This window comes from Typopeltis vanoorti, chromosome 2, assembly GCF_054136105.1.
Source record: "Typopeltis vanoorti isolate ZY-2024b chromosome 2, IOZ_Tvanoo_1.0, whole genome shotgun sequence".
Taxonomy (NCBI): domain Eukaryota; kingdom Metazoa; phylum Arthropoda; class Arachnida; order Uropygi; family Thelyphonidae; genus Typopeltis; species Typopeltis vanoorti.
Window position 1 is genome coordinate 41202082 of NC_143550.1, and position 17730 is coordinate 41219811.

Here is a 17730-nt window from a genome sequence, read left to right on the forward strand (position 1 = left end):
AAGTGGTGCATTGGGCAGCAATATCAGACAACTGTATTATCAATGAACAAAGGTTTATTAAACTCATTAGCATGGTACAATTCAATTAATATATATAACTAAATTCAATACTAAGAAAACATTTACAAAATAACATTAGCAAATCACAAGTATTTGGCTATGATCCTATATGGGTATTGCGATCATGCTGCCATAACAATTTCAACACATACTATTATAAGTATAATCTCAGATCTAATTAACACTTTAGTTAACCCTATATCAGTCTGAATACGCTATATGCTGTAGCATATGGACATATGTGATCAACTGACTCTATTTAACTATCTAAAATTATGTAGATTAAATTATCCTTTCGCTGTGTTAACACATAACTTTGACATTTAAAACTTTCCTATAAGTTACAATACACATGCATAAATCTCAGGACACATAATTACTTATATAATATTAATATTAACAAGCATACTTTCATTATAATCAGTCATGTACTAAAGTCCTAGTATAAATTTCCTTAGTCTCTTCAACAGTTCAGTAATAGAATAATGATTACAATTACAGATGATTTTCAGTTAACATGAGATTTTTACAGTACCTTTTTCTCTTGAGTTTACTATATCGGCCTCTACCTTTTTCTGATTGAACTATCCTGGTATGATCTCTCCTATAATCGGTCACTCCTAAGTTCTTTTGGCATTAAACTGTGCTTATGCAATCTTTACTTTTCATACTTGAATTAAGAACACACTTTAGAATCATCTATACCATGGCTGTGAAACTCACCATGTGGACATCGACTTCTTTACAGATTTCCTTTCCTCGTAGTTGTCACTGGGTGATGAAACACATAGATAATACCTTCTTTTCTTTAGCTAAATGGCATTCCTCGTTTCTTACCATAGGAAATACAGAATCGAAATCCCGCTCACTACTTGTTCCCTTGTTGTGTTGGACGGAGATATAACTCCAACCCCGCCACTCAGGAAAACCGCGTGAAAACCTATACGAAGGAGCTCGTGAAGAAACTATCCAGAAAAAGCCTCGTGGGTGGGGTTTCTAACCCTTTTATACCTTGACCCCTACTTGCACCTTCTTTAATTTCTTTTCTCCGCCCCTTACTGGATTCGACTTCACCGACCAATTAGGGTGGCATTTTTCTGCCAAACATCCATGAGGTCGGCGAGCACGTGACGATGTCTATATCCGGGAATTGACCCTGAGCGATAGTCTATTGTTTTTCTTTTGCTAGCCTCTAAATTAATCCCCCTTCCAAATTTTCTAAGAATTTACTTAATATTTTAATCTCTAGCCTCTCACATACAATTTCTTATGACTAATCCTTTGTCTTACTTAGCTAATTTTTTTTCATATCACAACTGTAATATATTCCTTCTTTTATTAGTTAGTTCAACAAACACTTTTTTGTTATATATTTTACTTGGATGCAAGAATATTTTTTTTCTTTAAGTAATTTATGTATTAGCTCTTATACATGGGTTTTATTTAATTTTCTCTTCATGTCTCTTCAAATTTTTATATCTAATAGCATGCTACTAGATACTAAAATATTATCATCTAAATCCTGATTTACAATGTGCTTGCCATTAAGATTACTGTCTAATTGTATATCCTCCCCAAAATGTTTCTGGCCAGCATCAACATTGTCAGTAGAAGCGATTTCTGTAAAAATCACCTTCTCCTTATTAATACTTCTAAACTCATCAATTATATCAGAATCAGGCATACTAACTGGTATCGGGTGTAAAGGGTACAGTATTTTTAGGAAGGATAGAGAGGATAGGAAGGGGTGTGCTGCTAATGATATCGGATGACTTGAATCCAGTTAGAGTTGAGACCTATGATTGTAGTGCTACTACTAACAGTATTTCATGTGGCAGTGAGTTTGAAGATATCTGGTGTGAGGTAGAATCTAACAAGATCAATTACATAGTTGGGTGTTCCTACAGACCTGGTGGATCAGTTGCTAGTGATGAAGAAATGTGTCACCAAATAGAAAAGAGTAATCATAATGGGAGACTTTAATTCAACAAATATTGATTAGGTAATAGTAGAATCTCATGAGAAGAATGAAAATGAATTTATTAAGCTGTTGTGGGACAACTTTCTCAAGCAGCACATGACAGAAGGAACTCAGAGTCAAAGAGAGTTAAATTTGATTATAGTGTCAGAGGGCATTCAGTTAAAGACGTAACTATTCTTCATCCAGTTGATAACAGCAATCATGCGGTACTTGGGAATTGACTAAGTTCATGAATGTTCCAATCAGAAGAGGTTACATGCTGAACTACAAAGCAGGAACCTTTCCTTTAGTATTATATGGTGATCAGCATTCATTTTAGATAAATTATGGACTCTACAACTGTGTTATAATTATTTATAACACGGTTGTAGAGTCCATAATTTATCTAAAATGAATAAAAAGCAGGAAATTATGACCAACTCAGGAGTATACCGAGTTCATTGGAATGGGATCGGTTGCTGGATGGGAAGAATATTGATAGTGCATGGGAAGCATTTAAACGATACTTAAATGATGCGATATCAGAATTTGTCCCGAGAGTTCAAAGAATAAATAGAGTAGGAGTCAAATGGATGTGTAATCTTATTAAGCAAGAGATTTGTGTGCATAAGGATGATGTCTGTCATGAAAATTATAAACAGCAGGCTAGATTAATCACAACCGCTATATGGAAAGCAAAGTCTGAGTATGAAAAGAAACTGGCTCTGTGTGCTAAAGACAATGCACAAGAATTCTATTGATAAGCTGCTAGTAAAAGAAAGAATGAATATGAAAAAATAACTCTTCTAAATGCAGATGGCGTGAAGGTTACAGATGCAAAAGAGGTTGTTCAACTAATGAATGCCCATTTTGTTAAAAGCTATCAACCTGGTATACACCACATTGAGCTCATTACTACCTCATCCCTGGATAAAGAAACTCAGGTGTATGAGGATGAGGTATTAGAGATGTTGCACAAACTGAAAGAGAATTCAGCAATACGGACTGATGGGATATCAGCATTATGTGCTAAAAAAGTGTTCAGCTGAACTGGCTATTCCTTTGATCAGGCTATTTAATATGAGTCTCAGAACAAGGAAGATTCCACATAAATGGAAAGAATGTGTGCTAATTCCATTGCACAAGGGTGGTGCAAAGACCATTGTATTCAACTAGCAACCAATTAGTATCTCAGGAGTGGTGTTGAAGATTTTGGAAAAATTGGTTAGTGCTAGCTTTCAGAAATGGGTTGACAGTGAATCTCTATTTTGCAATGAGAAACATGGATTTACTAAGGAAGGGGTCATGTTTTAGCAACTCGCTTACATTCTGTAACAATGTTACCATTGAACTAGATGAGGGGAATGGATACACCATGATACTTTTGGATTTTGCTAAGGCTTTTGACAGAATACAGCATGGTAGACTGTTGCATAATTGGAGAATATGGGTTTGGATTATAGAATATTAATGTGAATAAGAGGATGGCTGACTGACAGATATCAAAAAGTGGTATATATGTTACGGTTAAAGTGATAAATCCGGTTATTATTAATAATTACCGGTCATTATTAATAATTATCGATTATTATTAATAATTACCGGTTAATGTGAATAATTCCTAGAGAAGTCTGGTAAATATAATAAAAACATATAGGTATGTTAGGTTAGTTTATAATGAAAAAAGTAAGAAAAGTGCTTCTTTTGCACTCAATAAAATCAGAAATCATTATAAACTAAACTAACCTAACCATTATCAGTTAGTTTATAATGATTTCTGATTTCATTGATTGCAAAAGTACTTTCCTTACTTTTTTTTTTCTTTATAACCTAACCTTTATTGGTTAGTTTAGGTTAGGTTATAATGATTTCTGATTTCATTGAGTGCAAAAGAAGTACTTTCCTTACTTTTTTCTTTATAAACTAACCTAACCTAACCTAAGCTGTTATAATTTCTATTGAGAATGAAAACCTATAAACATGTTTTTATTACATTTACCAGACTCCTAAGAATTATTCACTTTAACCGGTAATTATTAATAATAACTGGATTTATCACTTTAACTGTAACATATATATATATATATATATATATATATGTTATATATATATATTCATTTTTCTAAATTAACTGACTTAAAACCCGAGAATTATAACACAATGACTTTTATTTGAAAAAACGCAACATGTTTCGTCAAGAACGACTTCATCAGGCGATAAGAACATAGAAAGATATTAAAAGACACGAAATTAACATTGACACACTCTAAAGCTATACAATTATAAAGCCATAATATTCGACTGTAAATTACAGTTATTATGAGCTTGAACTACAGTCCGAGTTAAAGTTCTATTGTTGTACACCTGTGCGTGTGTGGAATCACGCGATCTCCAGTATCTAATAGTAGAGTTGAAAGAGTCAAGCAAATTATAGCTAAGATTGTTATTCATGTGAAAAGGGTCCAAGGTGATTTCTTTTGACTCGACAATGTGGCGCTCTACTTCATCATGGCAGATGTGTAAGTTTGAAGTTGATGTCCAGTTTATTTCATGTTGGTGGCTTTCGTTGACCGTGTTTATTGAAAACAGGACATGGCTTGACAGAGCAGTTGCTCTGGTTCTTTTATAAGCAATGTCTCGCTAGTGCTCTTCGAGACGTAGTAAGATAGATTTCTCTGTCTGCCCATAGTAAGGCTTCCCGCATTCACAAGTGAGCTTGTATACACCTGGGAATTGTAGAAGGTTGTGAGGTTGTTTATAGTTGTTGAAGTGTGATCTTATTTTTGGCACAGTCGAGAAGCACGTTTTTATGTTAAACTTCTTTAGAATTCTACTCAGCTTTTTGGATAGTATGCTGATATATGGCAAGACGATATGACCTTTGGAGTCATCCTGTGTCTCTACGTTGCTACGTTGACGGTGGGATAATTGGTTGTTAATATTTTTTAGAGAGTGGCCATTGTTTTTAAAGGTCCATTTAAGATGTTGTAGTTCCTTTTTCAGTTCTTCTTCATCTGACAGTACAGATCTTGCACGATTCGCTAGAGTTGATATAATACCCAACTTTTGCGCTGAATGGTGATGGGATGACGCATGCAAATATCTGTCTGTATAAGTTTCTAAATATAGAGACTTTAATTGATTCAGGCGTCTTGGTGAGTTTAACATCTAGGAAACAGATGGAACTATTTTCTTCAATCTCCATAGTCAATTTTATATCTTGATGGCGGTTGTTTAAGTGGTCGAGAAACTTGTGAAGATTCTCAGTACCATGCTCCCATATGAGGAATATATCATCCACATATCTAAGCCAAATTTTCGGTTTTAAAGTAAAAGAGGAGATTGCTTTTTGTTCAAATTCCTCGAAAAAAATGTTGGCTAACACAGGAGAGAGGGGGCTTCCCATAGCTAATCCTTTGACCTGTTTGTATAGTTTACCTTCGAATTCAAAATAGCCAGAGTTTACACAGTGAGATAACAGAGAGAACATTTTAATTGAAATCTTGTTTTTTAAAATATGGAGAACGTCCTGTGTCGGAACGTTGGTAAAGAGTGCTACCACGTCAAAGCTCACCATGATGCCAGAAGATTTTAGTTTTAGGTCCTTTATTTTAGAGACAAAATCTGTTGAGTTTTTAATATAAGAAGAAGATTTTCCCACATAAGCTTTTAACGATGACGCCAAATATTTGGATAACCTGTATGTGGGTTGATTTGCAAGAATTGCTTCGATGCGAAGTAAACTCGCGTCTGCGGTAGGAAGTAGCGAAGCTGCCTTCTCCATCTTAGTTAAAAGTAGTTCTTTAGGGATGCATTTTGGTGCCAACACAAAATTTAGGCCTTTTTCGAGAATTTTCTCTTCATCAGGACTTAGCACGTATGACGATTTGTTAATCACCAAATTTTTAAGTCTGCTATGACAATTATTTAAGGTAGATCTTTCTTGTTTTGACTTGAGAAAGTTGAATTTCCTAATTAGCTTCTGTTTGTTTAAGTTTTGATATTGTAATGCACGGTGTGTACTTAAACTCTAATGTGATTCTTATCGCCTGATGAAGTCATTCTTGTTGAGTATTATATTCAAGTTGGGTATTATATCAACTCTAGCGAATCGTGCAAGATCTGTACTGTCAGATGAAGAAGAACTGAAAAAGGAACTACAACATCTTAAATGGACCTTTAAAAACAATGGCCACTCTCTAAAAAATATTAACAACCAATTATCCCACCGTCAACGTAGCAACGTAGAGACACAGGATGACTCCAAAGGTCATATCGTCTTGCCATATATCAGCATACTATCCAAAAAGCTGAGTAGAATTCTAAAGAAGTTTAACATAAAAACGTGCTTCTCGACTGTGCCAAAAATAAGATCACACTTCAACAACTATAAACAACCTCACAACCTTCTACAATTCCCAGGTGTATACAAGTTCACTTGTGAATGCGGAAAGCCTTACTATGGGCAGACAGAGAAATCTATCTTACTACGTCTCGAAGAGCACTAGCGAGACATTGCTTATAAAAGAACCAGAGCAACTGCTCTGTCAAGCCATGTCCTGTTTTCAATAAACACGGTCAACGAAAGCCACCAACATGAAATAAACTGGACATCAACTTCAAACTTACACATCTGCCATGATGAAGTAGAGCGCCACATTGTCGAGTCAAAAGAAATCACCTTGGACCCTTTTCACATGAATAACAATCTTAGCTATAATTTGCCTGACTCTTTCAACTCTACTATTAGATACTGGAGATCGCGTGATTCCACACACGCACAGGTGTACAACAATAGAACTTTAACTCGGACTGTAGTTCAAGCTCATAATAACTGTAATTTACAGTCGAATATTATGGCTTTATAATTGTATAGCTTTAGAGTGTGTCAATGTTAATTTCGTGTCTTTTAATATCTTTCTATGTTCTTATTGCCTGATGAAGTCGTTCTTGACGAAACATGTTGCGTTTTTTCAAATAAATGTCATTTTGTTATAATTTTCGGGTTTTAAGTCAGTTAATTTAGAAAAATGAACATATCCCAACCCCGAGTTAATAGTACTAATCATATATATATATATATGTTACTTATTAGTTATTAGTCTTGCAGACTGGCATTCCCCATATATATATATATATATATATATATATATAGGTTAACCAATAACAATAGGATAATTAGGATAACCAAGTTATTTTATAAACTTGGTTATTTTAACTCCTAATCCCAAGTATGGAAACAATTAAGTTTGCGCCTGAAACAACGTCCAAAGTCGAAAGCTGGTACAACACCAGGGCAACTCATTGTAAAGGTGGGTAAAACTCTGATCACTATTCTTAGTATTTTCCCATAATGTAAAGCACATCTCACTAGAAGATGTATACTGCAATGCATTATGGGTGGGGTCACTACCCAGACCAGTTTCAACCTTTTTTGAGGTCTCCTCTGTGAGTAGCTAGACCCTAAATACCAAGGTTATAGTAATACGGAGCCTTATAACTATAAGGCTCCATATTACTATAACCTTGGTATTTAGGGTCTAGCTACTCACTGTGTATATATATATATATGGGGAATGCCAATCTGCAAGATTTAAGGTAACAAGTGGTGTACCACAAGGATCAGTGCTTGGTTCACTGTTATTCAATCTGTACATTAATGATATTGGGAAGAATTTGTCAAGCAACATACGGCTATTTGCTGATGATGATGCAAAGATTGGTTGGGTAATCAGGAATGGTGCTGATATGCAGTACTTGCAGAATGATTTGAATAGACTGAAATTGTGGGCATGGGAAAATGGATGTCAATTCAATGTCAGTAAATGTAAAGTCATTCACTTTGGCATGATTAGATATCTAATGTCGTATTATATTGGTGAGATTATGCTAGAAGAAAGTGATGAAGCTGGGGATCTTGGTGTGTTAGTAGATAGGCAATTGAAGTTCAGGGGCTGTGTAGCAAAGATTGCAAATACAACTCAAAAGATAATTGCAATTTTGAAACGAATGTTCACATGTAAAGATAAGGATGTCATTTTGCCTCTTTACAAGGCCTTGATAAGGCCTCACTTAGACTGTTGTGTGCGGGTCTGATCTCCTGGTTTCTGTTGTGATTCTCATATAGTTGAGAAAGTGTAAAGAAGAGTGTTAAAAATGATATCAGGATTGTGGAATACTAATTATGAAAACAGATTGAGAATTTGTAGACTACAGACTTAGCAAACAGGAGAAAGAGGGGGGTGATGTGATTGACACTTACAAACTTCTGAAAGGGTCGTACGGGATTTTGGTTGATGGAATTTTTCAGTTTATGGGTGGTGGGGAAAGAGCATCCTTGGAATCTGAGAATGAATGCTGCTAAGAAAGGGGTGAGGGCTAGATTTTTCTCTCATAGGGTAGTGTGTGATTGGAATGGATGTTGCCATTGGATGTTGTGAGTGCAAGCAGTGTGAATGAATTCAAGAATAAGTATGCTAGCTGTTTCAGTAGTATGGCCTTCCTTGATGAGTCCCTGACTCCCTGGAGGTCTCTCTTAATAATAATAAGATATTCTGAACCCTTTGATAAAAAGTATAATTCTTAATATTTATTGAAATCACTCTCAAAGCTTTGTAATTAGCAATTATGATTTCTTTTATCATGGTGCTTACTATTTTACCTTTGACCCCAATTAACATTACTATCCTTTTTACATTTTTAAGTGGATTAAATTTTTTGTTACTAGAAAAGAAAAGAGGGTTAAAATGTACATTAGTACTAGCAACTTTCTTAGAGTTATTAATTGGGTTTTCTACCAAGTCTTCAGTTGTGGCAGCTCGAGACAAACTACTACAATATTTTTAGTTCCAAGCACCTAAGAAATCTTTAAATTGAATTCTAGTACTTCTAATGCCCATCTGATAATCATTTAGTTCTTATCCTCAAAATTGTTCAGAAAGGATAATGACTTGTAATCAGATTTGACTTGAATATCCTGACCATACAGTAAACATTTCATCTTCCTTAAGAGATAAATTACTTCTAAGGCTTCATTCTCTGTAACAGAATTATTCTTTTCTGCAGCACTAAGCTTCCTACTAAGATATACTGCTGGCCTTAAATATTCTTCATCTATCTTCTCTATAACAGCTACAATATTGGCCTGTGATGCATCTGCAGAAATGTATAATGTTTTTCCTAACTTACAGTGCATCAGTACAGGAGGTTTAATCATTGCTGCTTTGAGGGCATCAAATACCCTTTTTTCTCTGGCATTCCACTTGAACTGAACCCCTTTTCTTTGTATGGTTAGTGAGAATGTTCAAATAAAGAGAACAATGAGGAATAAACTTTGATAAAAGTTCAACATTTCTGCAAAGCACCTGACTTGCTTTACAGTCTTGGGAACAGGGGAAAAATGAGACAACTTTTAAATTATCTGGGTCAGGTTTTCCTTCCTGTGAAATAAATAACCCAGATATAAAACCTCACTCAAGAAGAAGATGAATTCATATTTTGAAGTTTTTAGTCTGAGTTTTGCCTCATTTAACTTCTTTATGACTCTCTTGAGCACTTTACCATGTAGATTTATTTCTGGAGAATAAAGCCAGTATATCATCCTGAAAATACAAACCTCCAGAACCTAATAGATCTGATAATACCAAATTCATAATCACTTGAAATCTTTGTGCAGAATTTCTTGCACCTAGTGAGCTGGAATTTTCCTCAATAGGTAGAAAAAGCAAAGTACTGTTGATCTTCCTCCTTTAAAGGGATCTGATAGAAACCATTATTAAGATCGAGCTTGGCTCAATTAGATTGTGCCAAAAGCTCCTGTATATTATGTAGAGGGTAGTCAATAGGTTCTGTAACTTTATTTACTGCCCTTAGGTCAAGTACAAACTTAAGATCACCATTTTGCTTCTCTAGGACAAAAATGGAGAATTTCACAAAGTTGTTGAGGGTTTATGATCCTTACTTCCAGATATTGTTGTAGCAACTTCTTCACTGTGTCTCCATATTTAAGAGGTGTTTGATACTGCTTATCATATTTCTACCTTAACTGTGACTGAATGCTTAACAACATTGATCTGAGACAGTCCCAATATTCCTTCTGAAAAATTAAAAACAGTCACCAAACTTCTTTTTTAAAGTATTTGCATTTTGTCACTTTCATCTTATCCTCTGATGTTTTCCCTTTAAGAATTTTGGGTAACAAATCCTCAAATGGAATAGAATCCTCACGTAAAAATTCAGAAGAAGAAGATTCCTTATTTTCTACTTCAAAAGAGAAAATGCAGGAATCAGAGGAGAATGGATCAGAGAATTTATAAAGTGTAGCTGCACAAGAAGACTTTTGATATTCTACTGTTAATAACATCCAAGTACCTGATTCATAGCAGCATCCATAACAGTACAACAATAAGAACTCTTCTCCAAGCAAAATATCAAAACTATTACTGGGTGTGGAAGAAGAAATTAACGCCTCATGAGATACGAGGATGGTCTGAAAAGTTCCCGACCTAACAATAAAGAAACAAATTTATAATTTCAAAATTATTTTTATTTTTCAACATAATCTCCCTTAAGACTAATACATTTATTCCAGCGATGATTCTGCACCATTATCCCTTCCCTGTAGTGGTTCTCAGTAAGATGTGCAAAATATCCCTCTACAACTGCAGTCACCTCTTGATTCAAAGAAAAGTGCTGATCAGCGAGGAAGAGTTTTAGTTTTGGGAAGAGATAGAAGTCAGAGGGAACCAAATCTGGGGTATAAGGTGGATGTTCCAACAATTCATAGTGCAGATCCCTTAATTTTCCAATTGCCAAAATATCTTTGTGGGCAGGTGCATTGTCCTGATGAAAGATGATTTTTTTCTTTCTCACGAATTTTTTTGTCTAGTCTGATTAAAGATTGGAATAATATTCTCCAGTTATTGTTTTTCCCTTTTCAAGATAATTAATACACAAAATTCTTTTAGCATCCCAAAACACCGATGCCATTACCTTTCCTGCTGATGGAACTGACTTTGTCTTCTTTGGTGCTGGATAACCAGTTTCTGTCCACTGTTTTGACTGCTCTTTGGATTCTGGTGTGTAATGGTGAATCCAAGTCTCATCCGTAATAAATCAATGCACAAAATCAGTTTTATTCTTGTTAAAACGCTCCAAGCACTGTTCAGAGATTTTCATGCTAGTGCGTTTTTGATCTGCTGTGAGCAAGCATGGTACCCATCTTGCGCAAAGCTTTTTCATATGCAATTCTTCATGCAAAATATATCCTACACGTTCTTTTGAAATGCCTATAGTCTTAGCAATTTCATGCACTTTGACTTGCCTATCATCCAGTACCATATCATGCACTTGATGAATGATTTCTGGTGTTGTTACACTTTTTGGATGTCCTTCATGTGGATCATCTTCAAGGCTGGTACAGCCATGTTTAAACTCGGCAGCCCATTTCTTAATTGTCAAAAACAAAGGAAAAGAGTGCTCATAAACTTTTATGAACTTCGAATGAATTTCTTTTTGCAATTAAGCCTTCTTTTACAAAGCATTTTATAACTGCACGATACTTGATTTTATCCATTTCAACACTTTTGCTTCAGACAGCTGTATAAAACAAACTACTTGATAGAATGACTTGCAATTTCACATGGATGTTTATGACAGATGTACCAACTTAGAAAAAAAAATCTTTCTGATAGTGTTGCCATCTATGATTGAGGTCGAGAACTTTTCAGACCACCCTCGTAACTTTATACCAAAATCACTAAAATGTATAGTGAGAGGCTATTTCTGAACATCTTTAATCTCATGACTAACAATTCCTTTTAATGTTATATCTGTATCCAGTATTTATGCTGATAAATACTCTTAAATAAGAAAAAGAATTCCCAAGTCACTACTGAAGTAAAAGCACCTGTATCAAACAATATTTTACAAGGAATACCTGCAACAAAATTTTTTACTATATTTAAGGGTTCTGCTTCTGCAGACACTAAGGTAGTTAACATTTTTGAAGTTGGAAAGGTTTGAGACTGATTAGAACATAAAACTTTTGGAGAACAAGACTTTGACAGCCTGTTTTTTTACTATATTCAAAGAGAGATGAGAAGGATTATGAGGAAGTGATTTTTGATTTTATTTGGGCACTGTAGACAGATCTACAAGACAAATTCTTGAAGTGTGTCCCAAACCATTGCATCTGTAACATCTGATATGCCATTTTCCAGAAAATCTTTTATTTCCTCTAGCTTATGATGGTCCTGACTTCTCAGACCTATGTGACTCGTGGGAAATCAGCTTTTAATTCAGTAACCATCTTCAAAATCTTTTCCTGTGCTCTGACAAAAGATTTTAACTTTAAATCCATCTCTTTGATTAAATCAGTCCTCAGACTGTCTACTTCCCTTTTGGCTGAATTTAAATTGATTGAATCTATTGTACGAGATGTAGAAAGCTTCTTTTGTTTAAAGAGATTAACCGGAAATTTAGAGCTTGATTGCCATACTATATGCATATACTTTTGCTGAGGTGCATTTAAACTTTTCATTAAGCTTTCTTCTTTTAAAGAAGACCCCAAAGCTTCTGTGATATTAGTAATGCCTTGTTTTTATACAGGCCTTCACAGCTCAGGCTTTGGACTATTGCGCAACTGAAAAAATACAATTTTTTTTTCAATAAAGTCACCATCACTTTCATCAATTCTAAAATTGTATACTAAATTAATCAGCTTATCATGAAATTCTGATCCTGTTACATTCTGACTTTGCACACAAGAATACACTTTCTAGAGATTTGGTCCAAGCTCAAGCTTTTTGGAATATTCTACAACTAAAGTTTTTGATAAGTGTGTTATTTTCGACCACAAAACTAATGCAATAAAAATAACTAACACCTGGGTTTATTGGTCGTAAAGATTTGATACTACTAGTCGCCTACTGGTTCACCACGTAAACTAGTGGCTTCGTCTGGGTTTGGATGAACATACAAATATAAATAAACAAGCTTTGATTATGAATCAATACATTATTAAAAAAATACCTAATGCATAGGAACTGTTACACACGTACAATAGAAACACATAGAGCATGGATGCTAGCACATGGTCAGTCATTGTTCAGCAGGTGTGTCTGAAAGTTAGTAGAGAAATTAAACTCTGATGTGTTTAGAGATCTGATGAATTACTTCCAAATGTCACACAGAATCATCCCTTGGTTTCTGTTTAGGGTATCTTGTGAGTGGATTACCACTGTAGCCTCTCTTATGTTTCAGGAACTGTAGTCCTCTTCTATGTATGGCATGGAGCTCTTATCCCATTTAATGTTGTGATGAGTGTTGGAGAAATGGAATGCCAACCCTGAACTGTCCTTTCTGTTGTTGTTGATGTTTCCAGTATGTTCCTTTTGAATCTTATTTCTAAACTTCTCAAAGTTTGTCGTATGTAATTAAGGACACAAGAACATGGGATGTTGTAAACTCCAGGATGTTTGTTGAAAGAGTTATGGTCCTTGCTTAAATGTAACATATTTTGTGCTGTCATAATTGGTTTGAAGACTACTCTAATGTCATGAAATTTTAGGAGATTATCAATTTTTTACGAAAGTTTGTCAACCAATGGATGGTTTTGTGTGACATTTGGAAGTCACTCATCAGATCTCTAAACACATCAGAGTTTAATTTCTCTGCTAACTGTCGGATGCACCTGCTGAACAGTGACTGGCCATGTGCCAGCATTCAGTATTTTTTTAGTAATGTCTTGATTCATAACCAAAGCTTGCTGTTTATTTGTATGTTCATCCAAACCCAGATGAAGTCACTTGTTTATGTGGCGAAACTAGTTGGTGACTAGTAGTATCAAATCTTTATGACCAATAATGTGTTAGTTATTTTTATAACTAAAGTTTTCTTGAATTCATAAGCCTGAGTTTGTCTGGGCTGTCTGGAAGTGTGAAGAAAAGTTTTGCTTTTTCATGAAACTTCAATTTTATAACTAGCATTAATTGATCATTTGCTAGCATTAACTGACCATTTCCCAATATTTCTCATTTTTTCTGCAGTCTGAAAAAAAAATTCAATACTCTCATTATATTATTCCCCACTGAAATTCTGTAGAGTATGTGCTAAATTAATATATTTAGAGAATTCATCATTCCCTAACTGTTACATGCTATACTCCTGGTCAGTGGCCATAACTAAGCAATACCTTAAAGCAGTGTTTCCCAACCTTTTTGATGTCATGGACCCCCTGTAGCGAATGTTAATTCAACATGGCCCTCATAAAATCCAAATTGGAAAATTTTTATATTTTACATAATCATAAAGATGAAGTAATAAATTACAATTTTACAACACTAAATGTGTCATTTATGACAATGCAATACTATTATAAATGAAGATATTCGGAAGAATATGAACATATCGATTAGGCCTGGTGTGAACAACTAGTGTGAGCAACATGATAAGATAAAGTTTAATGAAAATAAACTATCCCGCGTGCCCCCTTTGAATTACTCGCGGATCTCCGGAGGGATGCGGACCACAGTTTGGGAAACACTGCCTTAAAGGAAAGGTTTCTTAACTTTTCTCACTCAGTTGCTTATGTAAAATTAAGAATTAAATTATAATCTATCCCTTCATTGACTTCACCATTTCTGTGCATCTCTCTCTCTCTCTCTCTCTCTCTCTCTCTCTCTCTCTCTCTCTCTCTCTGTTATTGTAAAGAAGTTGTATAATTAGTGTTTATTTGTTTACTTGTTGGAATTTTAAATAAATACACTGCTGCTTGCATACTAGTTAATGTATGCAAGCAGTTGTATATATTTATGTTATTTGGAAATTAAAGTGTTATTTTGGCTACAAAAATGTTTGAAGACTCAATCTCTTTAGTTAACTTATGATAATAATAATATCCTGGATATTAAAAATCATCTTAAAGATTTTTCATATCATTACATTAAAAAAAAAGATTTTAACTTTTATTTTTTAATTAGATCCAGACTGCAAACTGTGCCTTTCACAAAGTGCATGGAAATCAAAGTAAGTAAGGAGAATTTTTCCATTCTGCAGTACTAAAGTGAAATCTTAGCAATCTAATGCAGGGTTGTAGTTTTGAATTGTTTTTTCTCAAAAAAAAAAAAAAAAACAGTAAGAGCTACTATTTGTATGCGAAGGTTTCTGTGGTTTAGCAGTTCATAAGAAAGATTCCGGTAATTGGACCACATGTTTATTAAGCTAAATGACAATAAAAAAAACAAACCCGACAAGTTTTGTAAGTCGTCTGACTTATAAAATCAGGTGACTTTTGTCAGAGTTAACTTCTTAATACAGTGGAAAGGTGCATTAATGATTCACAATTCTGTTACATCATGCAGGTGGGCAGTTGCATGTAATATACAGACAATGTGAAATCAGTGAATCCATCTTGCTGATTTGAATAAGGATCTCTGACAACTTGTAGCAGGCCATGTGCATTCTTTCCTTTGTCAGTTGTTCCCAAGTAGTCTTCTAGGACAATGTTCAATGTAACCAGACCCATACTGTAACAGATTGGTTTAAAGAACACATTGAGGATGTTGCACTCAACTTGATTGGCTGACATATTCACTAGATCTCAGTCAAGTGGAATGTCTATAGGAAAGATGTTGTGTGTGTGTGTGTGTGAGAGAGAGAGAGAGAGAGAGAATATCATTAAGATGGGCCTGTCTTAGAGGTGAATGGTGTGATTTGGTATGAACCAAGTATAGTTAGGGAGTTTGTTTGTAATACAATGATCAATTTTTGGACTTTTCATGTGTTCCTTAGTGTTTGAGGTTAGCTATCTGGATTTCTACCTATTATCTCATCATCAAGAATTTGAATTTTAGATGTTAAGTTACAGTTCAGAAGATATTAAGATGCCATTTAACTCAGTATGTCTTGAACTTATAGCACATACAATCCCTCTCCCCCCACAAAAATAAATAAATAAAATAAGCATCTTTTTAGATAATCAGATAAAAATACTTTTCCTTTATCCAGTGCTATTCCATAGCAAAACAAATTTCTTAAAGTTTTGGATGCTAATTAAATTATATGAAAGAAAATTTATTTATTTCTTATTATTTTTAGCTCTGCTGTTACATGTTATCCCTGCAAACCACAAAGGAAAGTCCCCCGAAAAGAAGTTTTTAGTGTGGCTGTAATTGAATACCAGCCTGAAAGAAATCAAGAAGGGGTTATATTAATGTTACAGAGACCTTCAACTGGATTATTAGCTGGACTCTGGGAGTTTCCTAGTATTCTTCTAGACAATAAACTAACTGCAAAAGAATGTAACATTAATCTCAATAAGAAATTAAAAGAATTGGGAATTCTACAGAAGTCTCTTAAAACAAGAAAGCAAATAGGAGAAGTATGAACTGGCAATTACTTTTAACATTTTGTTTTAGTTTTTATTTATAATATTTAATACAGATATAATGAATGGATGAAGAATTACAGTGTTAATTTTTTGTAGTGTTAATGCTTAACTATTGGTGATGTTGATTTATGCTAGTGCATTAAAAAATGATGAAAAAAATGTGATACACACATTTTGTTTGCATACTGCAAACTCATTTTCTTACCCTGAGATAGGATCTGAGAAATAATCTAGAGTTTTTGCAACATGTTTGTGTCCCAACAGAAATGTTTCAGGTAAGAGATTGGGGCATGCACATCTGCATAAAATGTAGGAAATTAGAAGAGCTTGGTGACATTATTGATGTTAGCATTGATTTAAAAAGCTGTGGTAGTAGTGTGTTAGAAATGAGTGAATACTGGCAGAGAGAGAAGTATCATGATCAAGATATTCAAGATGAGGAAGATGAGCATCATGGAAATAGATATTGCATCGAGTGGTGTAATGATTGAATGAGAGTAGACTGCTTAGAGAGAGAGAGAGAGAAAGATAGCGATACGAAGAGAAGTGGAATGTATGAAAAATGACTTCAGAAACATGAAAAAAGAAATTAGAAGACTGGAAAGGCTAACTGATGTGAAGCAGACAATATGGGAGGGGGGGAAATGGGGTTATGGGAATTATATAAGGAGATAGAAAATGAGAATTTGGGGACAGGAGGAATTGAGAGCAAGACAAGGTAGTGCATTAAAGTGATAAAGAATCAGAGGAGAGAATGAGGGATGCAGGCAAGCAAGAAATTAATGTAGCAACTAGAGGTGTGATGTATGGAGATCCAGTGATTCGTGTAGTGTGAAACAGAATGCTAGAGGAGTGCTTATGACGTGAGTGATAGTATGAATCAGATAGCAAGATATTCTAGGTTTATGCTTGAGGTGGTATGGCAGAAGAGTGTGAGAGGGAAGACGATAATGTTGATTTATGGTTTTAATGGTGCAAGGACAGTAAAGCCAATACTGTGCCATATCAAAGGTTATAGCAGTACACAAGGTAAAACAATCACAAACATCCATGTCCACAGTAGGATTGAACCTGCAAACCATTCATTGGAGAGAGGAAGCCAAACACTTGGCCAACCAGGCCAGCTGTGAGAGGGAAGATAGTGACATGTTACCTAGATATGATAATGCAGATTTGAGGAGAAGAGCATCGGTAATGAATGGCATGATAGTGAGAATATGATGAAAGGGAGGTTTGGATTATTATTATTATCTAAGACTTCCAGGGAGTGAAGGACTCATGAAGGGAGGTTATAAATCACCCAAACCAACTGTCATACCTT

At 34.7% G+C, this 17730-nt stretch overlaps 1 protein-coding gene across 1 annotated transcript in view; it reads left to right on the forward strand.

Annotated features, from left to right (window-relative positions):
* Nucleotides 1-17730, forward strand: part of LOC150108956 (adenine DNA glycosylase-like) — a 91719-nt gene that overhangs the window by 47019 nt on the left and 26970 nt on the right. The window contains exons 6-7 of the mRNA XM_090404542.1: nucleotides 15001-15046; nucleotides 16118-16400. Of these exons, the coding sequence (XP_090260668.1) occupies nucleotides 15001-15046; nucleotides 16118-16400 (329 nt within the window). The remainder of the gene's footprint in view (nucleotides 1-15000; nucleotides 15047-16117; nucleotides 16401-17730) is intronic.